Here is a 27,963-nt window from a genome sequence, read left to right on the forward strand (position 1 = left end):
GTTACTTCCAAGCCTGTGTTATGAGAGCTGTGATATGTTCTGTTCTGAACCCGTTATTTATTTATTTACTTGAACCTGCCAGGGGAAGAAAAATAGAGGAGCGTTAAATATGCTGCTCTCCTCCAGCTGAGGCGAATGCACACTTGGCTGGAATTTCAAGCAGGTCCTCCTGCAATCCCATCCCGAGAGGGGCTCCTTGCTTTGAGGAAGGATATGGCCGCGGTGACAAAGAAATCAGGTCTCTCAGAGCCTTCTCATTTGGCAGAATTCAAGGCATTTAATTGGGTGTCTCACTCCAGGGTAACTTTTATTCCACGAGCTTGGACAATTCAATCTGAGACAATGCTTATGTCGGTTCTTTATCTCTGAAGCGCAAGTAATTGCACATCTGTTAACTTAGGGGAACATTTTGAAGATAAAGGGGATTTAAGATTATAGTACCCGTAATACCTGTGTGCAGCTGAAATATTAAATAGCTGATGAAGTGAACCGCTGTTTGTGGGTGTTGTGCTTGAAGAACGAAAATGCTGAGTAACATCGTCAGCTGTGATGGTAATTTCTGTGCTTCTGTGGTGTAAACATGAGCAGGATTTGGACCCCTCTTAATTTCCCTTTGGGAGAAAAGCACAACAGATCTTAACATCTGTAACTCAGATTTCAAGTTCAGGTTGAACGCTGTCTCATTAGGAATCCAGATTGCCACGTGTGTTAGTTTATCCTTCACATGAGGAAGGAGGACCTCAGTTTGTTGGGGTGGAAGGATCTTTCTTCACTGTGTTTGTAGTTCAGGAAAGTTCCTGTCCAGGGAATCAATGTTTTTGGGAAGGGGAGTAAACTGGTAATTGGAAATCAAGGAATAAGAAAACCACTGCCTAGTAAAGATGTACTCCGTGGATGCAGAGTCCTGCACTGGTTGAGTTATCATTCAGCCTGTATGGCTGGGAAATAAATGAGGGTCCGGGAGACCGTGATGTATGATGCCCTAAATGGCTACATTTTGTTCATATTTGAAAGGCAGTTTAGCTTGTCGTCATTACTGATGATTTGTGCTTTTATGGGCCTTCCGTCTGCATTTCAGAAATCCTCTGTGTCCATCCGAATAATGAATCACCACGTTTGATTTGCTCAGTAAGAACAAATGTGGAATTATATTCTTATTAAGATGTCTTGAGAAACCCCTCAGTGTGGGTGACGTTTTCTAAAGGAGTTTCATGCCATGTTTGCTGATATTTTGCTCGGTCTTGTTTATTTCCTTATCTTTTCACATGGCGGGGATCTGTCTGCAACCGCTTTATGGCAAAGGGAGAAATACTGCCCTGTTTAAAAAGAAAAGGTGTGAAAGGAAATCCTATCATACTTTTGATTGCTTTCCAACAAATGGCTTCAGATTTAAGCACCTCATGAAACCTGGAATGAGCTTGAATTCCAACTTAGCATTCAAGTTACTGACGAAAGGAAGGCGAATGTAACAAATAATGGGAATACTTTCGTCTGCTCCGTATTTCCTCTTTGCTGGAGCAATATATTATTTATACAACATTGATTTCATTAGAAGGAGGATTTGATGTAACTTTTCTGTCAAGCTGGAGACCCATTAAATGTTATAAAGTACTGTAAAATCTCAAGCCCTCGGTAAGGTTTTCTTGAGTCAAATTTGGAATAGTTCAGTATTTCAATAAAGCATAAAAATACATGCTTTACATATTCCTTTAGCATTAGAAGCCCAGGTAGCACCTCGGTGTTAATGCATGGTGCTTAACAGAGAAAACCAGCTAAAATAAAACGGATGAGAACTGAAAATCATACAGAACGATGCGAGGGAAGTAAGAAGTGAGCAGTGCAAACAGTCTGAAGTAAATCGGGCCCAAAACTGTTTGGGCTGCAGTGTTCAGAGAGGAACTCTTTAATATTGCATCTGAAATCCATATGCGGGCACCAAATTTTGATGCATGGCAGAGGGGTAATGCCAGTGTTTGTAAGCAGATAGGAAGAAGCAGGTTGTGGTCATTTTCAGTCCAAATTTACTTATTAATGCAGTATCCTATAGGAGCAGGTCACATTTGAGGACTTAAAAGAACTTAAGAACTTGGAGGTGTTCAAGGTTGAGTTGGATGGGGCCCTGGGCAGCCTGGTATGATATTAGATGTGGAGGTTGGTGACTCTGCCTGTGGTGGGGGGGGTTGGAGCTTCATGATCCTTGAGGTCCCTTCCAACCAAAGCCATTCTGTGATTCTATGATTATCTGGTTATGAATACGGGAAGCTCACTAATGATGCTAAATGAATTTGCGGTTGACAGCAGGGGCACAGTGAGGTCCTTGTTAGTCCCAGTAGTCAGTCCCTTCAAATACAGCATAATAAAAATGGCTCTGTCCCTTATGAAAAATGATCTCCGGGATACTACATTAAAAACCATTGAAAGTAGCACCACATTTTGCTTTCCTTAAATTTTTAATCAAGTTCAGCACTTTAAATATTGATACTTAGCAAGAGTTGAGGAGTGTGATAGGCACATGCATTCAACTGGGGAGGCGTCAGTCAGTGCTGAGCCCAATGCCTCCCAGTGCTCCCAGTGAGGAGGGCTGGGTTGGTGGGGCAGGAGGAGCCCGGCCATGGGCTCAGCTGGCGATTGCAGGATAACACGCAGAGATTGGTACTTTCAGAATTGTTCTCTTGGAGATTCAGCCCCGCTGTGTTCCCGTGACCATCTGGAGTGCTTCAGTTTGTATCCTCTGAGGTTCAGCGTGCCTGAGGAGCTCAGTGTTTGTTCTTCAGCACTAACAGCTGAAAACGGGGAGAGGAATTAATTACCGTTAGGGGGAATCCTCCTGCAGAGCTGCAGCACGAGGAGCACAGGTTTTGTTGAAGCAGAGCGCCGGTGAGGCTCAGCAGCAAGGTGGGCAGATGCTGGAGATGCCACTGGAATGCAGCCAACGACTACAGGGTTTTTCATTTTCTTCCAGAGAACTCCAACAGGAGAGAATGTCAATGTTAACCTAAGGGTAATTACTCCGCGTTTCTTCTCTTTATACAGCTGGGTAGAGACAAGGTCACTTAAAATCTGAAGGTCTCAGTTGAAACGCGCTCCTTACATCTGAGGAAGCTCCTTTTTTGGTAAGCCCGTGTGACAAAGGGAGCAGCAGGTTTGGTCTTGTGCTGCTGGGGGCTGGAGCAGAGGTGAGGCTGAGTCCCCTCATCACTTGCTCAGGAAATCCATAGTGTTTCTGCCACTGAAATGTCTGAAAAGAGAGGAGCAGATTTTGTGTTTGCTGTGATTTTTGTCGATGTGCTTTTTGTTTTTCATGAAATATGTTGTCACTATTAGTATTCACATCTAGTTTGGGTTGGAAGGGACCTTAAACTCCATCTAGGTCCAGCCCCTCCACCGTCAGCAGGATAGTTTCAGTTGTATCATAAAAATTATACAAAAAGACATTTGAAGGGGGGTTTAAAAGCTGTACCTCTATGTTACAGTATCTCCCCACTCTTCCTTTCTTTGCACCCTCATCTCCACTGCTTCTACTTTATCATATCTGCGTGATTCGTTTCCTGCAGCTGTCCCCAGGTTCTAATGCTGCAAACCTTGAGGTTTGCATGCCTTGGGTTGTCTGAATCCCTCCTTAGGAGCTTTCCTCCATCTGTTCCTCTTGTACTCTCTGTTTTGTCTCCCTCGAGTTTCGAGGCTGCACTCACTTACCAAAGTCATTTTTCCTTCTCTGTGAGATTATCTTGAATCTTTGATTCATCATGAACGTCACCAGAGCTTTATTTGTGAGCCGAGTTCTAACTTGGGAGGCCGAGCTAATGAGGTTTGTTTTGATGAGTAATTTTGTTACTTCACACCAATTAGAAGGTGACAGATAAGCTCTGTGGCAATTGATTACCTGGGGAAGGTCCTGGTGGCTGAGAGGGATGCTGAGCGGGTGGCAGTGCGGTCCCATCAGGGACAGGGGGACAGTCCTGGCCTGTGCTGCCCTCATAGTGTTTTAATTTGTTTAATTAATTAATTACTTTAATTAATAGAGAACTGCCAGGCACTGGGAGAAGCAAAAAGCTTGTGCCTGTTGGTCTGTTCATGTAGTAGGGAGCAAAAAACATTTTAATACTTCACAGGGATACGATGAGTATTTTCCCTTCGTTTATGTATATTTATCACTTGGTTTGAATTGCAAACATGTTAATTTTTACCTTCTGGCTAATGACTCTGGGTATTGTTTGTGCTTTCTCTGTGCAGAAATTGTCCATATACCCTGTGGTATAGTCCTTATAGGAATAGGCCTAATCAAGTTTACTTCCTTAGCCCTGAAATACATTTTGTCCTACTCTACATTTCCTAAGATGTTTTTAAAGCTATCCAGAATATATATCCTTACATTTACCACCTCGATACATATTGAGTCATATTCAGCCATTCCAGTCAAAGGTCTGTGGCGATTTCAAGACTTGCTTTTGCCAAATTGGAAGAGTGGGTGTGAATGTTGTAGGCTGTGCCGTAAATCAGGGTCAGGTTCAAATGCTATGGTTTCAAATATTCTGCCCCAAAAAGGAAGGAGTTCTGTTGCCTGTATTATGAAGAAGTTGCTTATGGTGATATACCAGATTGAGCAGCGTTTTGAGCGGAGCATAAAACCAGTGTTTTCTTAACGTTATCTGCCTGTATCTGTTTGTGGATGATTAGGATAAAATGGAGTTCAGATACAGGAGTGAACATCTCGCCTCAGTGCAGCCTTTTCCCCTTCCACAGCCCCACCATCCAGCTGTGTTCAGGGCTGTTCCTTGCAAAGAGATGAGTTAATCTGCTTCATAATACTATCATTATGCAAACTCTAGCACAATATGAGCTTTCTTAAGTAATACGGTATTCGGTCAGACTGCAGTTGGCAAGCTTCTGGTTTGGGAAGGGTGAGTTTTCAGTAGCTAAGCCTTCTTTGACATGTGTGTGCTGAGTGGGATGATTCAGTCGACCCTGTTTGCAATTTACTTCTGGGGAGTTATTTTCTAAAAACACGAGGAAAAAATAAACTTGTGTTTCCTTCAACCAGTAGAGGCTACTCAGTATTTTGCACAGATCTGAGCATATAAAGGCAGAAGAGTATGATTTGTGTCCAACTCTTTATGCATCTCATGAGATTTCTGTGGTAATACGAAGCGACTTTTTAACATTCAGTGCAGAGAAAAATGTTCCAAACTAAAGCTAATTTTTGTCTTTGAATGGACTTGGGGACCTGACGTCTGTATACATGCACATGAGCTGAATGCATGCTCAGATTACTCATGTATTTTCTGTCTCAGTAGAGAAACTCTTCCATTTAGAACCTCCTGCTCTTTACTTTAAATGACGTTTTCTGTTGTCTCCGTTTTGGTAGCTTTTGTACGTTTTAAAGAGCTACAAAAGTCTTTTGACTTGCCACTTAAATGTTTACAAACGTAGTGTTTTTATCCACACCCTTTTCTTGTTGTTCTTCCCAATTTGTCCAACAGCTGAACCATCTTAGCTTTAGTACAAGTGCATCAGTGCTGACTTCTAGGTTTCCTTCCATGGGCTTAATGGCCAGATTAGTTAGCATTGGTCTCAGATGCAGCTGTTCATCTGGAGCAGCCATGCAGGTGAGTGCGGAGAGGTGAGAATCAGACCCACAGCTTTCAGTAGTGATGTATGGATGTGTATGAGAAGAAAAACAGAGCTGAACTCGGCCCTGGAATGTTTTAAATCACTGATTTAAATCTCATTTCGGATTTAATTGTAATTGCATTTTCAAAGAGAGATTAATTCTCATTTAGGTGTGGGTAAGTGATTAAAAAAGATCTCCAGACTTAAGTTGCTGTTGTTAACCGCACGCATACGCTGTATGTGTATTAAAGCAATTACATAGTTGAATATACATCTAATCCTATTCTGAGGGTGTAAGTGTTACCGCGTTAGGAAATGATAAACGACTTCTTCGTAGTGAGGGGATTTACTTTTTTTCCCTCGTGATTTCTGCCAGGATGGTGTTGGAATGAAAATGGAATTCAATTATAAATGGAAATTTATTTCGGCGGTGGAAATCCAGCATTTACGAATGCATTGTTATTACTCGAAGATATTGAGCGTGTTGGGTATCGCAAGGAAAATTATCACAACTTGTTCTCTACCTGAGTCGTTCCAAGTTACTCAGTACAGAAGCATTCCCAGTAAGTTACCAATCTGAAACAAAGGGAATAAATTGAATTGAAAATAGGTATAAAACTGTGTGCCTGCAAAAGCAACTCTAGTGGCCATAAGCTGGTTTAATTACTTCAGAAGGATGTCGGCAGCGCTGCCCAGTTACTTGCTTCAGTTCTCTCGTTTGGCTTTCTGGAAGGAATAAAAAGAAAAGCTTTTAAAGTTTTGATTATTCCAACTGATTGCTTCTTCAAGTTGTCATCCCTCTGTTTTAAAAAGTACTTAGAGTACAGGAAATGTATTTCAATTTAACACTTTTAACTCACCCCTTGTATTTACGAGTTAGCGCTGCTCCCATTTACTGTTGGTTCTTACCCCGGGAATTGTCAAGAAGGCCAGTAAAGCAGAAATCACCTTCCATTACCCCCTGTGCCCAGAACTGAGCAATGCTGTTTTTGCAGTGATGCTCGCTGCACGCTGCCTTATTTCCTTCCCTGCTTTATGCTCCAGCAACACAGCATGGCTCCTTTGGCATTGGAAGGACATGGGTGCTTGCAAACCTGGCAGCAGGGCAGGTCTGTGGAGGATTGCTCAGCTCAGGCTTTGTGACCCTGCACACTCCTGGTTGTGCTCCACCAGCAGTTCAGTGTTTCCTCCTGTGCTACTGAATGTAGTGATTGGCTCCAACTCAGACATAACGCCCAGCTTGTCCTTCACCAAGCTGATATCGTCCTGTAAGCCCCTGGTGTTGGATCTCTGCTGCATGCAGGTGCTTTACTTCCTGCAGCAGGTAATGTGTGGGGACTGTTCATCTGTAACATCCTGTTGGGGGTGACCCTGATGGGTCATCATTCCAAACAGCAAGGAAAAAGAACTGAAATGAATTGAGTTTTTCACCATGTAGATGTTCAGCTGTTTTTTCTTAGGCTGCATGTTTTTGATTGATTTCGTATTCTTTTATTGGTGCGTCCCTGAGCTTTGAAGATCTCCTTGATACTGTGTGTTGTTTAGCAGTAGGTGGCCTGACATAATCCCACCGGGTATTCTGCATTGCTCTGAGTTTAGTAAGAAATAACTCATTTAATCTTGTTGTGTGGAAGAATCGTATCGTTCTTGGACACAAAGCTGCACATCAACTTTTTCAGGTGCTGCACATGAATCCCTCCCTGCTTTAAATCAAGTCCTCGTTGAACTGCTGTTGTTTCTTGGATTCCTGCCTTTAATTAAATGCAAAGTGCTCCATAGTTCTGTGCTATTTGATAGTGTATCCATATTAAATATAGATGCGTTGGCTTCTGTAAATACCTGTAGACAGCCTCCAGCACTGCCTGTAGCAAAATATTGCAATCTGAACTTCCTGCTTTTCATTGTCTAATAGGAATTTTTCTGCTGCTGCTCAAAAACTTGGCATCCATTTACAACATAGAACAAACTGAAGAAATTATAGATGAAGTACGATAGCCTGCATGAGGGACAGCCTAAAGGATGTACGACAAAGAGAAAACTGTCCAGTAGAAATGCAGACACTTCTGTAATTGCATTTTCCGTATTTATCTTATTTCCCGTAATGGCCTCTGGTTTTGTATGAATAATAATGCCGAAAGTCAAAGTCAGATAACTGCAATCAAGGGCCTGACTGCTTCAGCAGTGCTATCTTTGTCTATTGAATCAGTTTTCCTGCTCCTGGGGAACAGGAATGAGAGCATGGACCCTACGAATCAAGAATCACCGAAGTTGGAGAAGACCTCTAAGATCATCCAGTCCAACCATCCGCCTACCACCAATATTTCCACACTAAACCACGTCCCTCAGTACAACATCTTTATGTAAAGAGAGCCCTGTCCTCTTTTAAACACTGAGGAGGTTTGCTGTAGTTTCTATCTTCAAGGCCTATATCTCCCTCAGATGAACCAAAACGAGTCCCCACCAAATGTCCCCCCTGTACAACCTCCTCCCATATCCTCTGCCTGTTCCTGTCCTGCCGGTGTTGTAGCACGGTGTGATGGGTTTATGTGGTTATGAACCAAAGGCAGAAATTAGTTCAAAAATTCCCAAAGCTTCCCCAGAGACCCCTTCTTGCAAGTTCCTTTTTAACCCAAGGATATCTAATCTGCATGTTTCTATCAATTAAATTTTGATTGCATATTTTTTTCTGATCTTTCTTTCAAGCTTTTTGAGTCCCTCAATAAACCAGCTGTTAAATATTTTATACCACAACAGTCGAATGAAAAGCACCAAAAATAGAATAACTTGGCTTAGAAATGGCTGTTTCTTTTAGGCGTATATTCATCAAGCAGGATTGCCTGTCTTCATTTAGAAGCTAATAGGGAATCTTCCCATACTCTTCCCATGACTGTAGCCATAGGGCTATCTTGCTGCTGTGTAATTTGCTTGCATGCAGACAATATCCATACTACTGTAGGCTGTCACAGTTACTGGAGTGTCTGCAGTGTAATCACTCTTACCATAAGGTGCCAGTTTTATCTTAATTTTCTTCATCCCTTCATTTGCAAAACGTAACTTCTATATCTAGTCTGCATCAGCCTGGTTGTAGTTTATTTACACGGCTTTCAACGTTGCTCATATTGGGTAACTAAAATTGCTGCTGATGGCTTTGGCTTACATTGTGAGTTACGTGTGTTTAGTCAGAGGTAGAATTCTGTTCTGTAGGATCTATGAACTTCGAGTGCAAAATAATCAGATAATTTCTTATCTTTTTCTTCTTTCTGACTGCATAATCCCATCCTGCTGCAGCTCGTCCTCTCCAACCATCGATCCCAAGGGTAAATTAGTTTCCAAACAATATTATGGAGCAAGTAAAACGTAATTTTGCATTGAGAAATCTAAAATAAACAAGAGGGAAGGCTTTGCTTGGGGTTAGAGAGAGACTTAGTTGGACATTCACATTACTTTTTACTCCGGCTTTAAATCTGTACAGAGGTTGTGACTCTTTATATTCTTGTGTGCCTGTTGGCATCGGGATCCATCACATCTCTGAGGCCTTCTTCAGAGGTTGCTCCTGCATGGGAGCAGTTCCTAAAACAGAGGGGGGATGCGCAGACAGATCAGGTCTTGTTTGCTGCGCGTTGCTTTGCAGCTCCGTCCTGCTTCCACCCAAGTGGGATGGAAGGCATTGTGCAGCAGCATTGGCTACGTTAAAAAGAAGTAATTCTAAATCCCATGATGGTTCTGTTTGGATTTTATAGGCTGTGCTAAGTGCTGTGTCTGCAGAATTCCATAAAAATTGATTTTTTTTTGTGTGTGTCTCTTCCTTAATATTTTTTCTTCTTGAATATTAACCTTGCCCATAAATACTGTCCCTTTATCTATTTTCGCTAGCATTAATAGAAGCATTAGATAAGACGCCTCAACCGGATCTGTGGGCAGTTCTGTAGACTTTCAGTGAAATCATTTGTAATGTAGCGTGGGGAAAGGCAATTGCAGTTAGAAACCCAAAAATAAGTGGGCTGACCTTCAGAAATCTTAAGCACTGTGATTTCAATTGAAGGGCAAGCTATTTAACACCGAGACTCTTTAGAGTTGTTTTTTTTTTGAAATGAAACATTTTGGGGCTGAAATGGACTTCTTTGAAAAAGGGCCTTAGAAAAAAAAATGATAAATGGTGCTGCTAAAATATCTCATTAATTTTTTGCTTGCCTTCTACAAAAGTTAGAACGAAGCACTTTCAGACGAGAGAGTGTTTTGTGTATATTCTCATTGCGTGTGTCACCAAGGTTCTAATAAATAATCCTTTTGCAAAACGAATTCCAGCCAAGCAAACGTGATCTCGTGTTTGGTTTTTGATCTGTGTGACGATCCTTTTTGCTTCTCTTGGCAAAGAGGTTTCTCTGCAGGGTTTTTTCTTTTTCTCTGTTCCTCTCCAGTATGCATGGATTTTCCTCTCCTTTAAATGAAACAGTAATTGGGATGATTTTGTTCATCCAGAATTGATTTTAAAGTAGGATCAGAGGCTCAGCATCCACCCAGGGCAGGTGCCTGGGGGCTCAGTTCTCCTTGCTGTCACTGTGTTGCCTGGTAGATTTGGGATCTGGGTTTTCCTTGGAAGCAAAATACTGCTAAGAACCAGCCTTCCCAGGTGGAGTGCCTTCCCAAATAAACACATAATTAAGGCACTTTACTAGGGATAGCTTTTTACTGTGTAGAACATTCCTTTGATACATTTGCTTTGCATCCACATAGTCTATTTTTTATTAGTTTCATGAGTCTTGGTCCACTGAAAACGTATCTTAGGATGTGCTTGCTTACTGCTTTGGTTGCTTTGCCAGACAGGAGCTGCACTGCAGAGCTCTTGCAGGCGCCCGGGTGGAGCCTTGGAGAAAAGAACTGGAAGCTGATAAGAGTAGGTGCATATCTACATAGTCCTGAAATGGTAACAGTTTTATTTCTGGCTTAACCACTTGTGGTTTTCTTTAATTTGATCATAGAATCACAGAGTGGCCAGGGTTGAAAAGGACCGCAATGCTCATCCAGTTCCAAGCCCCCTGCTATGGGCAGGGTCACCAACCAGCAGACCAGGCTGCCCAGAGCCACATCCAACCTGGATTGCAGCAAAGAAATAATAATGAAAAATCTCTGAACAAGTTTTGATTTTTCTCCCCGTGTGTAAAGAGCTTTATGTTTCCAGCTCATATTTCCCACGAAGAAAAGAGACCAGGCTTTTTAAAATGAGATGTTTTCCCCCTGCAGAAAGCAAGCACTGAATGTGCTGCGTCTACTGTGGGGAGTATCTGAACTTTTTCAGTGTTATTATTACTTGCGAGGATTGTTTTACATTAAAATTTCCCTTTCTACATATAATAAAGAGCCCTTTGAACATTTGCGTACTTTATTGTAAAAATAATACAAGAAAATAACTGCTTTTTGAGTATGCATGACCATCTTCACATTTTCATTTGGAAGTGTTTTTTTTCTGCACTTAGAAGTAAGTTTATGTTTTGGAATGACATCATCTTATGTACGCTCTGTTGTCTGAATAATAATGCATTCTTTCTGAAGAAGAATCAGCACCTTTGGTCTTTCTTTCCCTCTCTCTTTTCTTCCCGAATACTTCATTTCCAGTGTTTGTTTCTTACAAACTAAGGAAGGATGTGAAAGGGTCTTCAGTCTGAGCTTTGACACCAATTCAGTGAATAAATAGCTAATAATCACGCGGGGCGATGGCAAGCCCTGCGTTGCCCTTGCAGTACTTGCTGTATTAATGTAAGTTTGCAATTACTTCTAAAGTTAAAATTGAAATTGATTTTTTGGGGGAATTAGTTTTTCGGGTTTCTGTCTTTGCATCGCTTGGAGTGCTGAGCAGCAGGAGATGGCAGTGGTCGTTGGGTCCATGTGAACATTAAAAGTCAACTAAAGATGAAAATTGAAGACGCTGTTAGCTATTGCTAAATAGTTAATAAGCAGCATTAAAACAACACCCACGATACAAATATTGCCTATAAATAATTACAAGTTTTTATTAGTGTTGTAATTAAGAGCATGTTGGTGGCACCTGGTACCTCAAAGCGACACAGGTTGGAGTTGTGCTCCAGTGATGGGAACAGTTCCATACTAAAGAAGGAAGGTTTTGTGTTAGCAAGGTAGTACTAAGAAGAGGAGAAAGCTACATTGTTTTATGCATGGGAATCAGAAATAACAGTGATTAAATTGCTGAGGACCTCGAGGCGTTCTGGTAGGAATCACTTCTGACATGACAACGTTTAACAAGATTCTGCGGTTGATTTTGTATTTGGTTTGTTACTTTCTTTTTCGAACCATCATTTTAACGTGTTACAGAATTCCCTCACCTTCATGTTTGATTTGTAATGCCAACATCGTTTATCTTTCCGTATTTATCCTGCTGCAAACATTCCAGGTGATCAGCACGCTCTCCTGTTTCCATTTCCACACTCACAGTAGATGCGGGGTGTTGACTGACCAGACATCAAACTTTCAGGCATCCTTTGCAATTCTCACCATTCAGAAATGATGGTGAAAACTGTCTCTGGCTGCTGCTGTGGCTGAAAATGGATGTTAAAATACAGATGGAACTTCTGCGGTTGCTCCACTTCCATTTTATTCTGCTGCAAGGCTACCATAATAATTTTCTTGGATACAAAATTAGTCTTTTGGCTGTTATAGATGCGTGTATTACATTACGCATCAAAAGGGTAGATAAACACAAAAATATGATCAAAGGTGTTAGATGGACATGGAAAGTACTTTCCTGTGAAAAAGCAGAGGTTGGATGCTCACTGGTGGTTTACATGAAAAGGGTTGCATTTGTGAGTGCGTGGATAATGTTTCCACGTGGAAGAAATGCATGTTTATGTATTTGCAAAGCAATGGACTTTATGGATTCATTGGGTGAACGGGCATCCATAAAAAGGCACAGGGAGCAAAACCAAGGTTGCCTTTAGCTCTGCTGAGCACTTAGGGACCATCTCCGGAACCTGGTGGGGAGCCATGGGCTGAGTTACAGCTGGGCTGTAGGCTTAAGTAGTCAATCTAAAAACAAATAAGATTCCATGGAACCTCGCTTAGACTGATGACCTTATTAAGGGAAGGAGGCCTTAATTTTGGCAGTTGAACATCTCCTTGCAGGCATCAGCTCTTTCACAGTGTCAGTTACGTAGCGTGCTGGTTATACAGCATCTTGACAATTAATGTTTTTCTTTTGAGGTGATCCAGTCTGATTTACATTTCATAGTAGTAAACATTATCTTTTATATATCCACTGCTTCTATTCCTGCTGTAGCGTTACATAAAGTTCTTTTGATGTCATAGAACAATAGCTTTGGCGGCCCTTTACTTTCAGATGTATCCATTTGCATGTGCCTAAAGAACTCTCATCAGAGATGGTTGCTTTGTGTAGAAAAAATAATGTTTGCACACGGGCAAAATCAGTTACGTAGGAGTTTAGCCATAAACTGGAGGACATAGGAGGAAAGCATATTGAAGGAGTGCTTATCTGGTGGAGTTCGGGGGATTGGAGAGTAAATAAGAGGGCTCATAATGCACACAGGTAACCTAATGTCATTTTGTATTTGATCTCAATTACTTGGACTGATGTAGCAATAAATATTCTAAATTGAAAATAATAAAGATCTTAAAAATAAACAATAAGAAGTCCGTGCTGTGCGTAGGAAGAATCAAAATGTACTGCGTGTTCTGTCCCGCTGTGCGTGACGTAGAATAGGGCACGGAAAGGTGAATTTACACTTCCAGTGAACCATAAAGAACATTATTTATTTTCTGAACGGTTCTCTTGATTATTATTATTTTTTTTTCCCAACGATGTTTTTCTTCATTAAAGATCAGAAAAAGGGTGGCTGCTATTACCATAACCAGCCAACGTGTTTTTAGCAGATAGCCGCAGGAGGAACCAGCAGAAACGTTACTTACGGGGTTGGAGTTTCCAGTAACAAGAGAAGTGTTTTTTCATAGAAATAGGCTTTTGAGCCCTGATATGATATTTTTATGTGCCGGGGAAAAAAGATTAAACTTTCCTCTTCACTTCTTACGTTTGCTGTGGCTTGAGAGAGAAAGGTTTGGCATCACTATCCCATTTCTGTGGAAGTTACTGGTTTTTTGTCAAGCGTCGCAGTATCTCAGAATGCCACTCAATAAATTAGAACTCGGGGTTAGGCTGTGATTCTCAGCATAATGATTTGGAGAGATTTCTTCCTTGAGCGTAGTATTGACTTCTCAAATGCAAATACTGATATCGCGTGATATTTTTGGCAGTACTTATTACCTTCCAAAGCCTTTAATGCCTGAGCAATTTTTCTATGAAGAGTATGTTGCAAAATCTTCAGTGGAGATGGTAATAAAGCCATGAAACTGGACAGAGAGATATTTCAAGGGTTTTGTCAGTTTCCTTGCCAGGTTTTTGCATATCCAGTCATGAATTTAAATGATAGAATTCTGTCGGCTGTATGATGCAGGGCTGCCAGTGCTGTGTTCTGATAACAAGTGGTATGTTGCCCCATCTGCAATAATTGCTTATGTTTTTGTTTCCATAGGGAAGTTTTGTCGCCTGCATGACGGCCATTTTAAGGCAAATGGAAGACTATCACTACGCTCATTTAATCAAGACTTTTGGCAAGATGAGGTCGGATGTTGTGGTAAGTGTAACGACTTTCATCTATCCACAGTTAGTTTGTTGTGTGGTTGGTTTTTGTTTTTTTTTCCCCTGTTACTATTTCTTAAATGTATTTATGAAATGAGACAAAACGTCTCCAGTTCCAAATGTAATCTAAAATAATTAATAAAGCAGTGTGGTGTTTTTGGAATTTGCAAAGGACCAAATTAACCTTCCTGCCATATGCAGGAATGCGGCTCAGCTGTGGAGCTGTTCAATATTTTCAAAGCAAGCTCTGGGACTTGGATTTAAAGTAATTAAAAGAAAGTATTAGGAAATAGCAATTTCAAGTCATGACTAAAAATCTGTTTTGTTTAAGGGGAGAGAAGGAAAAAAAAGCTTGAGGAAAAGAACTTCCATCATTAAATCTCCCAGATGTCCTAATTTTGTTCATTTGTTTAAATAGCTTTTACTTGCAGACCTGCTAGCTTTAAAATTTATACAAAGCATTTTAACCTTAAAGATGCCCTTAGTTGTTAAATAAGCAATAATAATTGAAATTCGTCTTCTCAGAGCCGTTCGGTAGCCTAGCTTAATCCTACAGCACAACTTAATTAGAGCATAATAGAAGAGAGTTTATAGCTAAGGAGAAAACTCTCTAATGACCTGAAACTATCATTGCCATATGGCAAGTGCATGCTGCAAAAGTAGCTACCAAACTTGTTGGCTGAGATCCATCAATTAGCGGATGACCTGAAGTCTGATCAGCAGTGTTACGTGGCCCACTCTGCTGCTGGGGATTCTATCAGGCATTTTAGGCAGCTTTCATCTGTGCTTTAATCTTCACAGGGGCCTTTATTTAGATTTTCTTCTTCCTTCTGTGCCCAGTGGAACAAAAACTATTGTCTTAGGTTTTGTTCTCTTTCTGCTCCTGTTCTTTGAGATTTGAGCTCTTTGCCCTGTGCCAGTTTTCAGCTAAGACGCTTGACTCTCTGTTACTCAACGTATTTGCACCTGATCTGGAAGAGCGAAGTACAATGCTGATGATTCAGGACAGTGAAGACAAAGTCCACTGCAAAGATCTGCAGAAGGACATCGTGATGTTAAGTGGTTGCTTCCCAGTCAGTCAGCTCTGAGTTCTTGGAGCCCTTCCTTTGATAGGGTGTTTTTTTCCCCCACTTGGTTTTGCAGCAATACTGAGACATTCTCTAGCTAAATGTGGCCAGCTCAGGGAAATAGAGGTTTTATCCTATAGAAGAGGCTTAAAAAAACACTCCTGGTTAAACATAGCAAATGTTTTTATGGTTTAAAACTAACTCAAAGCACGTAGCTCTGGAAAAGACAAACTGATTACAGAGTTTTATCTGGAAAAAGGTAAAAGCAATTTGCTCTTGCAACTCTTAATGACAAAATGAAGAGAGAAAATTGTTTAGAGAATCCGTGATTACTCTAACTGCATTTATTTAAAAGTCACTTTTTTGGTGTCTTCTGTTCTTTCATCCTGACTCTCTGTATATTCATCTTGTTATGCATCTTCTTGGGTTTTGTCGCTGGGGTTATATCATATCTTATTTTCTATCAGCTGCTTGATTTCCACTGCTGTGCCACCTGACTGGCGCATAGGAGCTGATGTCCTAATCCAGACATCATTGCTGTAACACTTCTTATGTCTTTACTTAAAATGTAGCCATTAAATGTTTAAATAACATCATTGATTAATTGATATGTATGTTAGTGGAAAGCTGAGAAACCACTGAATGGTTAATATGTTTGTTGTAAGTAGAAGTGTCATAAATTGACTTTATAAGTAATAGGAAAGAAAGTGTGAGCAGTACTATTATGGCAGTACACAGTGAATCCAATGATAGTAAGTTTATTCACTCAGATGTCCTTTTGTTTTGTTCATTTTTAACACATAGAAAATGTGATTATCATTTGGAACTAAAGGATGAAGATACAACCCAGTTTCTATGCTGAAAGAAAAAGTTAGGTAACCTTCCAGTGAGGAGCAAATAGAAAGTTACTGTTCTCATAGGTATTTCTTCATCTGTGAGATTTCAGTGTTAACTGGAACCCCAGTCCAGTATAGTAAACACAACCTCCTGTTTGTCTTGCTCTTGAGGGTTTAGATCCAAAGTGATTTCATTTGAATCCCAAGTCCCCTTACATATAACTAAATTATAATTAAATGAAGAATGTAAAGGAGGTTGTGCTTGCTTCATTGCCCTTCCTTCACCATGTGCTCTATCTCAGCTAGAAGTTACAAGCTTGGTTGTGGAACTGCTAGATGAAGCCTGTGTTAGATATTATAATGGTCTTTCTTGACCTTAAAATGTAGGAAAGATGAGGTAGAATGTGATAAAACTAAGTCTTATCTCTCCCAACAGAATATATTGTCTAGTTCAATTTTAGAAACTGTTCAGATTAAGGTATCTCTTTCAAAAAGGAGTTTGTTATTGTCAAACCTCCTGTCATCCTGAGATGAGACCTCATCCAAGATCACCGAGGTTATTTCTGGAGCTAACTGATTTATCTTCCTTTTTACTTGGTGAACCTCATATTCAGTTGTTTGAGGTACATTTGATATTAGTTAACAAGGAAAGTATATGCTAATGCTTTGCTGTGTGGAATATCTTAGAAGTGTTCCTTCTAAAGACATTCAAGACAATGTCCTGAGGTCAATAAGAAGAAAAGCAATATATAATATTGTTTATATAGTGTTTAAGGCCACCATTTTCTGTGCCTCCATCTTTTTCTCCCCATAAAATCTTAACACTCCTGAGGCTTTGAGTTTAATGTGAGAATTTGATTTAGGACTATAACTCAGAACTCAATAAAGCTGAAATTTTCATCAGCTTGGCCTAAAGAGGTGCAAGAAATGCTTATTTTTTAATTGCTTTTCCTCCCTTCCATTTCAAGTTCCTATACATTTTAGCTAGCTAGCTATTTTTATTCACAATATCTTGAACTCTTACTCAAAGTTATGAAAAATATAATTAGTGGTATTGGTGTGGGAGTCTTAGCAGTGTGGGGGAGCCTCTCGCAGCCTGCTCTGCTCCAACACTGAGCTTGCTTTGGTTTCTTCCTGTAGAAGATGGCAAAGGGATCCCCTCTATTTTTAGTTATGCTTCCTTGGGACAGTGAACATAACCTATAGCTGTAGTCGGGGGCAGGTCAGGAGTTTCATGCTTTGTTCCTTCAGAACATGTTAAAAATCATTTATCAGATGCTCAGAGTAGTTTGTTCCGGATGTAGGTGTACTGAAAATAAACAGCTTCTACAGCAGCACAGCATGAACAAATCGCTCCCCCCGCCGTTCCCATTCCCCATGAAAAAGCCACATTTTGCTCCTTATAAGCCCCTACAAACCATTGCCTTCTTTGTAGGAAAAACAGAATTTAAACCACACTAATATTGTAAACGCATACAGGTGAGCACTGCACACTTTCAGTTGATCAATAATTACTTTAGTTGCTATGGTGCGTTATTTAAAGTACCTTGGTGAAACCAGAGCTATTAAAATGTAAGTATGAGTAGGTTAAAATGTGGAGCTGTATCGGCAAACCTGGCACAACCTTCAGGGTCACTAACAAACGTGAATCATCAACAAAGTGTATGAAAATTCATCTGCTGTCACGTGCAGCTCGATCGGCAAAGTATGCCGAGGTTCAACAGCTGAGACCAGTGACAGCTGAAAGAGTATACATCTGTATTCATGAAATATTAAGGGAGAAAGAAAGCACTGAGAGCTCAAATCTGTTCTCTTGGCTGGGTGATGACCCTTCCCATGGTGCCGCTTCCACTGAAATTTTCAGTTATTGAGCTGTGAAGGAGCATCCGTAAGAAAATCACTCGATATTTGCAGCAGGAAAAAAGCATGTGCTCCAGTGAAATAAATGCTGTGCAGTGCTTGGGCTGCACTATTAGGGATTATGTAACTCTTTCAGCAAAGTGCATGGAAAATGGGCAGGGAAGGATGCAGTTTGTGCCCTGAAATGAAGACACGTTTTATTGTGTGCGTCTGGGATGCATGTTGCTTTATGCAGCAGCAACATCTCATTAACCACATGCAGTTCTAAGTTTTATCTCAGTACTACTAATGTCAAAACATCTTTTATTTTATTTTTTGGTGTTGTTTTGTTGGGATTGGCTTTAGTGAAAGAGCACACGTGTTGCTTTACAGATGCCATAGGTTTTGGGGTGAGAACATGCCCAGTGGCAGCCGATGCTTTATTGACCCTCTTTGCCTGAGGAGTGAGGATGCTCGGGCAGTCCCAGGAGGCCCTCGTGGCACACACAGGGCAGAGCTGGAAGTTCACATTGCTTCCCTCCATGCTGTGTCCTCAGGATCTCTGCAGCTCCATGCTTCGAACCAGTAATGAATTTCTGAGCCAGGGGAACTCTTGCAAAAGAACAAGGAATAAAATCTGGCCAAGGTGCTGGCTCTCACACATGAAGAAATACTTGGGACTGCAATAACTTTGTATTTGTTTCTCACTGGAAAGGTTACATAAACAACAGCCTTAGTCTGAAATCTACCAAAGTCTACCTCAGTCTTTTTTGCTACCAAATAAACATTTGACATTTTAAAGATAGCCAACATACATGCAGATACGGAAGAGCTGTAGCAAGGTATTCTTACCTGGATCAAGAATGAAAGTTCACTTTGATCTCAATGGGAATCAAGGACTTTGTGCACTACGTTGTCTTTTTTTCCCCTCTCTCTGTCTTTCTCTGAGCATTTGATATTACTTAAATTGTTAGATAGCAATTACAGCCTCCCAAATTGTAGATGATTTACATTGCAAACTACGTCAGGTTTCTGTTCCAAAAAGATGTTTGTTTCTATCTGTGTAGAAATAAATTGGTTTGTGCTACTAAATTAACTTTGTTCTGGGTCAGGTTTTCGCTGGCAGAAGCAATTACTGCCGCTTCCTTCAGGGAGAGAGAAAGTCTTTTGGAGTTTCATGGTAGCCAAAAAAGAGCCACTGTTGCCGCCTACTTGAAGTCATGGCTACTGTGTACCTCAATGCCTACCTGAATCCCATTATTATATATATATTTAGCTTCTTATTGCTTTTATTTATTATTCCTTTTGAACTTTGTCTTGTTTTGGGGCAAGGGAAAGGGCTGGGGTACAGCATGCACAAAAAGGGCCTTGGTCCATCATCCTCTGCTATAGGAAAGAAAGCGTTTTGTTCTAAAGAAGCTTCCTTGTTGTAGCTGGCAATCCCGAGCGATGCAGTGAGTTGTTTATGCTGTAGGATTGCTCTTGATCCTGCTTCTGAAAGGCTTAAATAGAATCAATGTAGCACTTGCATACATCATATGTAAATATGACTTAGTAGCACTTATGTATGTTTCATATGAATAATTGCTTTTTTATGAAGCGGGGCAATAAAGTGCCTTTTGAATCTAGTTGTCGATAACTGACACTATCACTTGTGGTTTTTCATCTATAAGAGCAGTCTTTTCCAAATATTTTCTCTTGTTTTAGGATTTTCTAATGGAAACATTCATCATGTTCAAGAATCTCATTGGGAAGAATGTCTATCCCTTCGACTGGGTTATAATGAACATGATGCAGAATAAGTAAGTACAGAGGAAAGCACTGCAGCTCAGAGATGGCTGTTTCATGTTTGATCTGAAACAACAGTGTTGCTTGGAAACAGTAAAACACAATGCGGCAGCTCGGAGTTTTTCTTCTTCTGTGATGCAAATAATGATTTAAAAATGGGCTTTGGAGTTTTCAGTGCGGTGTTGGAGGGACCCGTTCTGGGACAAAGCAAATGATGGGTGGCATCATCCAGAGAGCTGTAATTTGGAACAGGCTGCAGAAAGGGTCTGCCCGTATCTTGTGATGACGAATTTATTTCTCCGGAGATCAATGATATGTTTTGTGTTTGACCACAAAAACCGGTGGTTATGGTGTGCTGACGGGGAGTTGTGTGCTCAAAAGTTGTCAGTGGGATTAATCAGACAGAACTGAGAGGGCGTTTTAGAGCCAGGTTCCAGCAGCCGGGTAATGAAGAAACAAGCTGCCAATATTTCTAATCCCCGTTTTTTTGCTCAATAATTGCAGCACTGTCATTATTTAACGTGCCTTGATGTAATATTTTGTGTTTGTGACATTTATTAAACATGTCGAATGCTTTTATTTGTACTATGATGGAAGTATGAGTAAAAGCTTTTTATTTACTGGTTGCCTGGAGAAATCTCTTCTGTGCTTACTGGTAGCTACCATGGCTGTAAAGTTGTCAGTGTTTACTTACATAAAACCCTCTACTACGGTTCCTACTTTCGTTATAAAAATTGCCCATAACTTTAATCCTGGCTTCTGAACTTGCCTTAACCACCATATAAAACCCACTACTAATAAATATGAGTTAGGTGCAGCCCGCTCTCGGATCCATCAGCTGCGGATGCACGCTCCATGAGGCTGCAGCTTGCAAAGCACCTGCCCCTCTAAATGAAGAAGGCTTTCCAGGTCGGTTGGTGAGGAAGATCTAAAGCCCGTTGGGTTTCTTTCTTTTTCTTTCTCTCTTCCTTTTTCATTTTGAAAGTGGTTTTGCTTCAAGAACTCCCAGCTCTCTGGAGAGATTTGTTGCAGGTGCTTTGGAAACCCTTGCAGCGGATGTTATCGGCATCCTTTCAAACCGGAGAGCACCTCTGTGCCTCGCTGAGTTTGGGAGGAGATTGGAACAGGAGCAGGCAGGTCTGTGCTTGGCTGCTGGCAGTGCCAGCGATGCGTCACTCTGTGACTGAGCGCCGGCACAGCGGCTCAATCCGCAGGTCTAATGGAGATGGGTATTCCTCAGATTATCTTCACAGTATTGCCAGGTAACTTCACAGTGTTCAGTTGGGTGCAGTTTTAACCTCTGTACCTTTTTTGTTGTTGTTCGTTTTTTAATTGAGGAATTTGGGTCATAGAAATGCATGTGTGAAGGCAAAGGAAGAGCCTTTCCCAGCTGTTTATTTTTCCTTAAAGCACATAGGGACTCCAGTCAGGCAGTTCTCATCTGAAAGCCTGCTATGGTACGGAGGCCCTCAGATAGGGTCAGCACTTTGGTTTTATGCTTCTTAAAGTACTCTCTGGTCTTTCTTTCCTTCCTGGAGCATAGGAAGTTCCACACAACTGTTCCTAAGGACCTTCTTCATGGTGTGGTGATGGAGCACTGGAACAGGCTGCCCAAGGAGGTGGTGGAGTCTCCCTCTATGGAGATACTCAAATACCCACCTGGACTCCTACCTGTGCAGCCTGCTTTGCAGGGGGCTTGGACTCAATGATCTCTAGAGATCCCTTCCAGCCCTTACAGTTCTGTGACTCCTCCCGTGCCAAACTGCAAGGCCCAAAGGAGCAGGACTGGCAGTGGTGCCCTCCATGCCCCTTCCCGGGTGCCTGCAGTACCCTACATATCTCATTAGTATGTAAAGCCTTTTGTTGTCATTGCTTTTAATTTCTTTTTTTCAAGTCTTTCTCGTGTTGATGAATATCTGCAGCAGTGCCAGGGGTTTGTTCATCTCTTCATTTACAAGTTAATTGCCATTACACCGGTTCATTTGTAAATGCTTCTGAATTGATTTGAGTGCTTTTCATTTTTCTTTTCTTTTTGATTAATACGGTTTCTGAAAACGAGAAGCAGCGTTATTAGCAAACTTCTGCCCATCTGCTCTGTTTATTTTCACACCTATAAACCTTCTACACTTTGTTTTGGTGGCACAAGCCAAGTTAAGCAAAGTAATTCGTAGCTGTGCACAGGATGGCTGTGAGTCCATCGGTTCCTCTGCTTCAGGTAGTGTGAAACAAAGCTGTTCAGCCATACTAGCTGTACGTTAATAGTTACGCACCCAATCACATCAATTGCTTTCATGCTACATCTGCTGTTATGGTTTTGGTGCAGTGCTTTGCTTTGCCTGTCCCCATGCTGTGCCATACACAGGGCTACTCCTGTGCTCAGCCTTTATTTTGGGTTGTTGTGTGTTACCACCTGTTGGTAACGTAAGCCTTCATATCCAAAGAGATGGTTAATTTTTGTTCTTAGATGTGTCGCTTAATGCTCCATTTATGGGCCTCTTTAATTTAAGTCCAAACAGTGTTTATTGCTTTAGCAAAACCTGTTAATCAGATGCCAGAGGTTGGAGTGGTGCTGATGTGCTATCAGTGTGCGGTTCTTCAGTGTGCCACCCGGTGTCTGTGGTAATCACAGCTCAGCTTCCTCAGGTGCTGTGCTGAGGAAGGTGTCAGAGGGAGGAAAAGCAGAGAATATCCAAACTGATAACACAGCTTTTCCTTTCACTGTCAAATTTAGGTCCGGATCAGCTGCTGTTCAGTGGTAAACAACAATATCCAAGCAACAGAGATGGAAAGGGGAATTGAAGACAGGGTGGCAGAAGTGAATAATAGAGCATAGCACATTCTGATTGAAACAGCTGCTTCTAAGAGGAGAGCAAGAGGCTGTTCTCCAACCAAGACACACAGACTGCCTCACAGGCCAGTACGTACCGGCACCAGCCTTACCCATATCAGGACAGTGCTTGATGGTGACTGGTTACAAAGAGTATCCAAATGGTATTTAATTATTTAGTCTTAATCCATTTATTGACTTGAAATGGCCATTGCTCTCAGTTACATTTAAGAAAGGGATGAGACGGAGGGGCTGTAAGTAGATAAATATATAGATAAATAGAGGGGAGAATGGCCTAAATGATGGACAGAGAGCTGTCGGAGCTTGGCTCTGCCTGTGTTTGTTGGCAAACTCCAGGCTGTAACTTGGAGGGGAACTTTTTTTTTCCCTTCTAAGATCTGCTTAGAAATGATTTGGAATTGCTCTAGGAATTATTTTAACCTCGTTGTAAGCTGACGACTTCAATTTAGGTTCCTCTTAAGCAGGTAACTCGGAGCATGTAAACAGCACCTCCTAACCATTTTGTAAATGGAAGTAATCTCTGCTCTTACTTCGACATTTGAGACGCTCGGTTCCTCTGGTAGACCTTATGATATATTCATTTGTAGCTGGTACTTTCATCTGCAGCTGTTCCAGTGGAAGCTGCGTTGCCTATGAAAAATGAATTTGCTGTTTTCTGTTTTGTGTGTGTGTGTCTCACGTCTGTATTTACATAAAATCCAGTGTTGTTTTTTTTCTCTCTCTTTTGAAGTCAGAGAGAAGGGGATGAGATGCTTCTCAGTTGAGAGTGAGCTTCCTCGTGCCTACGTGTTTCTTGCAGAGGAAACACATCTGGCATCGATGATGCAGCACGGAGGCTGTGCCCTGCTCTGCTCCACACCTCCCTGCCCAGCAGGGGAAGGTGATTCCTCCTGAAATCCAGGGCGAGAATGTTCATGATTTTCCCATCTGGTTTTCCACAACAAAAGCCTTGGGAAGAGGAGGGAGACGGATCGGGGAGGGATGTCTGGTAAAGACGTACCTTTTTGCTGTTGCTGGCGTGGATCTTACGTGTGTATTTTTGGAACTTGCTGGGAAATGTAGGCTGTTCTGATACGTGGTTGTCATAGCAGTACCTGTCAGATCCACACTGCGCCTTCAGAATTCACTTGGCCGTGTGTGTGGCTGTCCATCCATAGTGTGACAGCACTGTGGTGTGGCTGTGAACTGAAGAATGTCACGTGTAGCTGTGACCCCTGATGTGTATTGTGGGTTTCAGTGGCCTGAGATGGTTCTTACTGGCAAGGAAGCTACAGCTAAAATAAAATCATTGCGTAGATTTTTAAAGCGGTGCTTAATTATTGAAGCTGCGCCATCATCTGCTATGCTTTGTGCAGACATATAGGAAGAAAAACACGTGTGTTTTGCAGTAACTGGATGGAAGTACGCTTCTGCCCTTACGTAATGGAGCAGTCAAGTCACATCTGTCAGGCGAGGTGCAGGGAAAAAGCCTGCGCTTAAAATCTGACTGGCTTAAAATGGACTGACTTCTTTAGAAAGTTTTGGGCATCGGTCATGCAACTTTAACAACTAAAACCCATTTGGGGATGCAATGAAACAGCCCTTCCAATATGAGCTATTTTGGTGGGTTTTTTTTCTACACTGGCAAAGGAGTGGCAAAGAACTCTATGGGCAATGTATGGACTGAGGCTCAGCATCACAGGGTCTGCTCTTCCGAATGAGCTGGTGTGCCCAGAAACTCATTCTGCATTTATAAATAAAACAGATGGGTGCACACTGATAAATGACATAAAGATACTGCAGACTCGTTTCTGCATAAGGAGGGGACCTTTTTATTGTCCATAAAACCTCCTTGCGTAACGTACTGACCTTTTCAGCAAAGACCTTGCAGGATTTTCGGTTTAGTGTTGCACCTGTCAAATTAACTGGATCTGGGAATGAAACAAATGCACTCGGCTAGGTCGAAAATAACAGAGGCTTTTTTTCTTGCTTCAGAGACCGAGAAGGAAAGTGCTCCAGGAGGTGCTCTTTGCACTCCCTGCTTGCCTGGTGGGAGGGCAGAAGCATCCTCTGCAGTGGGTTATTTTAGCCCAGCCTGTTCTGAGGTAGAAATGTTGTGCCTGGCAGAGGTGCTCTATTGATAACAGCACTGTTGTGAGAATTTATGAACAGTCGGTTTCTTGGCAGTCTGCTGCTTTTAATGGATCTGTCTTTTCTCCTCTGTTTCTGTAATCTGCGATAACTTCTGCTGGAGAAGCTCCATAGCAGCCCTTGTGCCGGTGCTGCTGCCGTGCTGCAGATGTAGGGTGAGATGGCACGTACCCTGCCAGGTCCCCACAATCATCTGCTGCTCCCCTGGGGACTCCCCTGTCTGCTCAGGCCTGTGATGAATCGCTTCGGGGGTCTACAGGTGGCGCAAGGATGGCTGGGACTAAAACTGTTGCCATTGGAGTTGTTATTACGTGGTCTGAGTTATGGGTTTCACGTGCTGGGAGGTGTGTGTTAATCGATGAAGGTGGGCTTGGGCTGTGGGACTGTGCCACACATCCGCTGTGACTCTGTTTGTTACATGTTTTATTATTATGCATCCCTTGACAAACTTATTTTTCTGTCCCTAAAGTGTGGATGGGATTTGCTGTCCTCCTGGGAACATAGATCTCTGTCCCCTGCCATCTCTATCAAATCAGGTGAAGGCTGTTGTGGCCGTATTTCACCCTGAAGCACAGGGGAGGCTCTGCGTTTCATTTTGCTGGTGAGGAACGATCCTTTTTCAGTGCTCGTTCCGAAACATCAGTGAGGAGCATGAGACCAATATGCAGATGTTCTTTGTTCAGCAGTAGCTGATGTCTTCGGAAAAATACTTGTAATGTTTTCCGTGACATTTCAACCTTCTGTTTGCCATGAGAAAAATCACAGCAACTTGAGAGAAAAGAATTGTGTGTTGGGGAACATCTCCTCCTGAGCTGGGAAGAAGCACACAGGGATAAAGGATCCTGACTGCTAATGTGCTCGAGTGGAAGTTTCGTATGTGAAAGGGACAGAAAGTGAAGAAGGGCTCTTTTAGATTTATATCCATTTCCTTCTGTTCCCAGGCCTTGCTGTTGTTGGCTCCCTGCAGAGTTTTAAGTAACAGAGCGATCTTCAGGTTTAGACCTGGAAATGATCCAGTTCATTAACTGCCCATCCCCCTTGGGGTGGTGGCAGATTTAATCCCTTCAAGACATTTCCAGTACTTACTGCTATCTTATGATGCTGGAGAACTGTAAAGAGATGTGAGTATTTAGGGTTCATCCAGTGGGCTTCCAGTGCTGCTGGCATGGGTTTTACATACAAGATGGTGCATGGGTTGTCACTGCTGGGTAGCTGCTAAGCCAAAAGTTTGCCCTGCTGGTCATCTTCTTTGATATATTTTCCCAACTCTTAAATATTTGTTCTGCAAAGCATAATGAGCAATTGAGAGACCCCTCACAGTCTGTCGTTTTCAGAAGTGCCTCACAAATGTGATTCTTTAGAAGAAAAATAGGGCATTGAGCTATATGCAACCGAGTGAAAGTAGCAGCTTTGCTCAGTGGTTACAATAAACAAAAGCAAGAGAACATCTCAAATAGGCTTTTCTGCTTCCCTTTCTGGAGCCATTATCGGAGTATGCTGTAAATGTCTGTTTTCTTTTGCTTTTAACAAGATAACTAATTATTTTGCATACTTGCATGTATTTTTCACTGACTTGATTACATACAGCATTAAGAAGTTGGGCTCTGGGCAGCCGGTGCTGCTGGGAGGTGTTGGAACCGGATGGTCTTTAAGTTCCAACCTGAACCATTCTGTGATGGTAAGCGTGTTAGTCATGGCCACTACTGACATGGTTAGTATGCAAGGAACAAGAGGAGTCAGGTAACACAAGGAACAAGAGGTGCTGGGATCACCAGGAAGCTCCTTGGTTCAAGCAGCAGCCGATCTGTGCACCCAGTGATACCTGTTGGGGATGCATTTGTGCTCACATTGAGTCATTGATAGGTCATGCCTGGTTAACCTCAGGTCTGGTATTTGCTACCTTTTGTGCTCTTGACTTTGCAAGCAAGTCCAAGTGCTGCCTTCCCATCCTGCGAACAGCTTCGTGGTGCGTGTGGACAAGGATACTAAACCCACTTTGATGTGCTGATTGGTTTATCGCCTTAAATCCTGGTACCCCAGCAGGGCAGCTCAGGGTCAGCTGCCTGGATCGATGCGTTCTGCATACTGAAACAATGAAACGCTGCCCGCATCGCAGCTAAAACTGCAAAGCTCCTTCATTTTTCTGGCACAGAATGCTTGGCGTGAACAAGAATGTGTGAATGCTCAATCCTTGTGGAAGCAGCAGCATGAAGCGGGCAATTAAATGAAGCTGAAGGTGTTGAATCAAAAGGCACGTTAGCAGTTCTCCATTATTGCTAACCGGAGAAGTTGGTGCCATGTGACGTCTATTTTTAAAACTGAAGGTGTAGCAATTTTCACTTATAATTGTTATTTTTCTGTATCCGCTTCATTTAGGTTAATGCTGTTACACATCTTAAAATAGCCGGTGAAAGAAAGATGTGCTGCTTTTCCACAGCTGAGTTTTGTTAATCTTATCCTGTAATATCATTTAAAACAAAGCAACAAAATGTTTCGTTCTTCAAGAGCAAGAAAGTATGATCTCATGAATGGCGGTTCAGACTTTACTGCTTCCCTTGGCTCTTATTATCTAACAGAGGTTCCTGAAGTTTGTTATGAAACCGGATGGTGAGCTCCGTGGCTTTGGCTTTCAAATGACTGCATGATTTCCAGTCAGTGTACTTCCCATAGTGTCTTTAACATCCCAGGTTATCCTTCCCGGCTGCTTTCATCAATTGGGTTTTTGAGATATGGGAATAAAAATTATTAGGAAATAGTAAGAGCTCCATTGCTGTCCCTTGTGCATTACCTGTGTCAAGGCCGATCAGGCAAGAAGCGCAAGAAGTGTTTTTTTTGCTGCTGCTGGTTGAAGAAGTCAGAAGGCTTTAGACCTGAGGGATGGGAGAAACAAGAAATGATTGGCTTTTGGAGAAGGTTATCCTTCCCGCACGGAGTCAGCCAGGCTGGTTGTGCAGGTCTGGATGTAAACAGTACATCAGGTTATCTGGCCCTGCAAACTGCCAAGGGATTTTTCTCCCTCTTTTTGCTTGCACTCTGACTTTTAGGACCAGTGCAGCATATGGAACCGGAGCCTTTTACTGGGCCCTTTCCAGCAGTGCCCATTTTCCCACCTGGCAGAGCCCATAGGGTTGCTCTGTGGGTGAGGAGCCCGGGCTTCCCGTGGCTCAGCCATAAGGGCTGAAT

At 41.9% G+C, this 27,963-nt stretch overlaps 1 protein-coding gene across 2 annotated transcripts in view; it reads left to right on the forward strand.

The window, feature by feature from the left end:
* The window catches only part of DOCK1 (dedicator of cytokinesis 1), a 229,115-nt gene that overhangs the window by 109,845 nt on the left and 91,307 nt on the right, over nt 1–27,963 (forward strand). For both annotated transcript variants that reach the window (XM_072339424.1, XM_072339425.1), the window contains exons 28-29: nt 14,166–14,267; nt 19,722–19,816. In XM_072339424.1, the coding sequence (XP_072195525.1) occupies nt 14,166–14,267; nt 19,722–19,816 (197 nt within the window). The remainder of the gene's footprint in view (nt 1–14,165; nt 14,268–19,721; nt 19,817–27,963) is intronic.

This window comes from Excalfactoria chinensis, chromosome 6 (assembly GCF_039878825.1).
Source record: "Excalfactoria chinensis isolate bCotChi1 chromosome 6, bCotChi1.hap2, whole genome shotgun sequence".
Taxonomy (NCBI): domain Eukaryota; kingdom Metazoa; phylum Chordata; class Aves; order Galliformes; family Phasianidae; genus Excalfactoria; species Excalfactoria chinensis.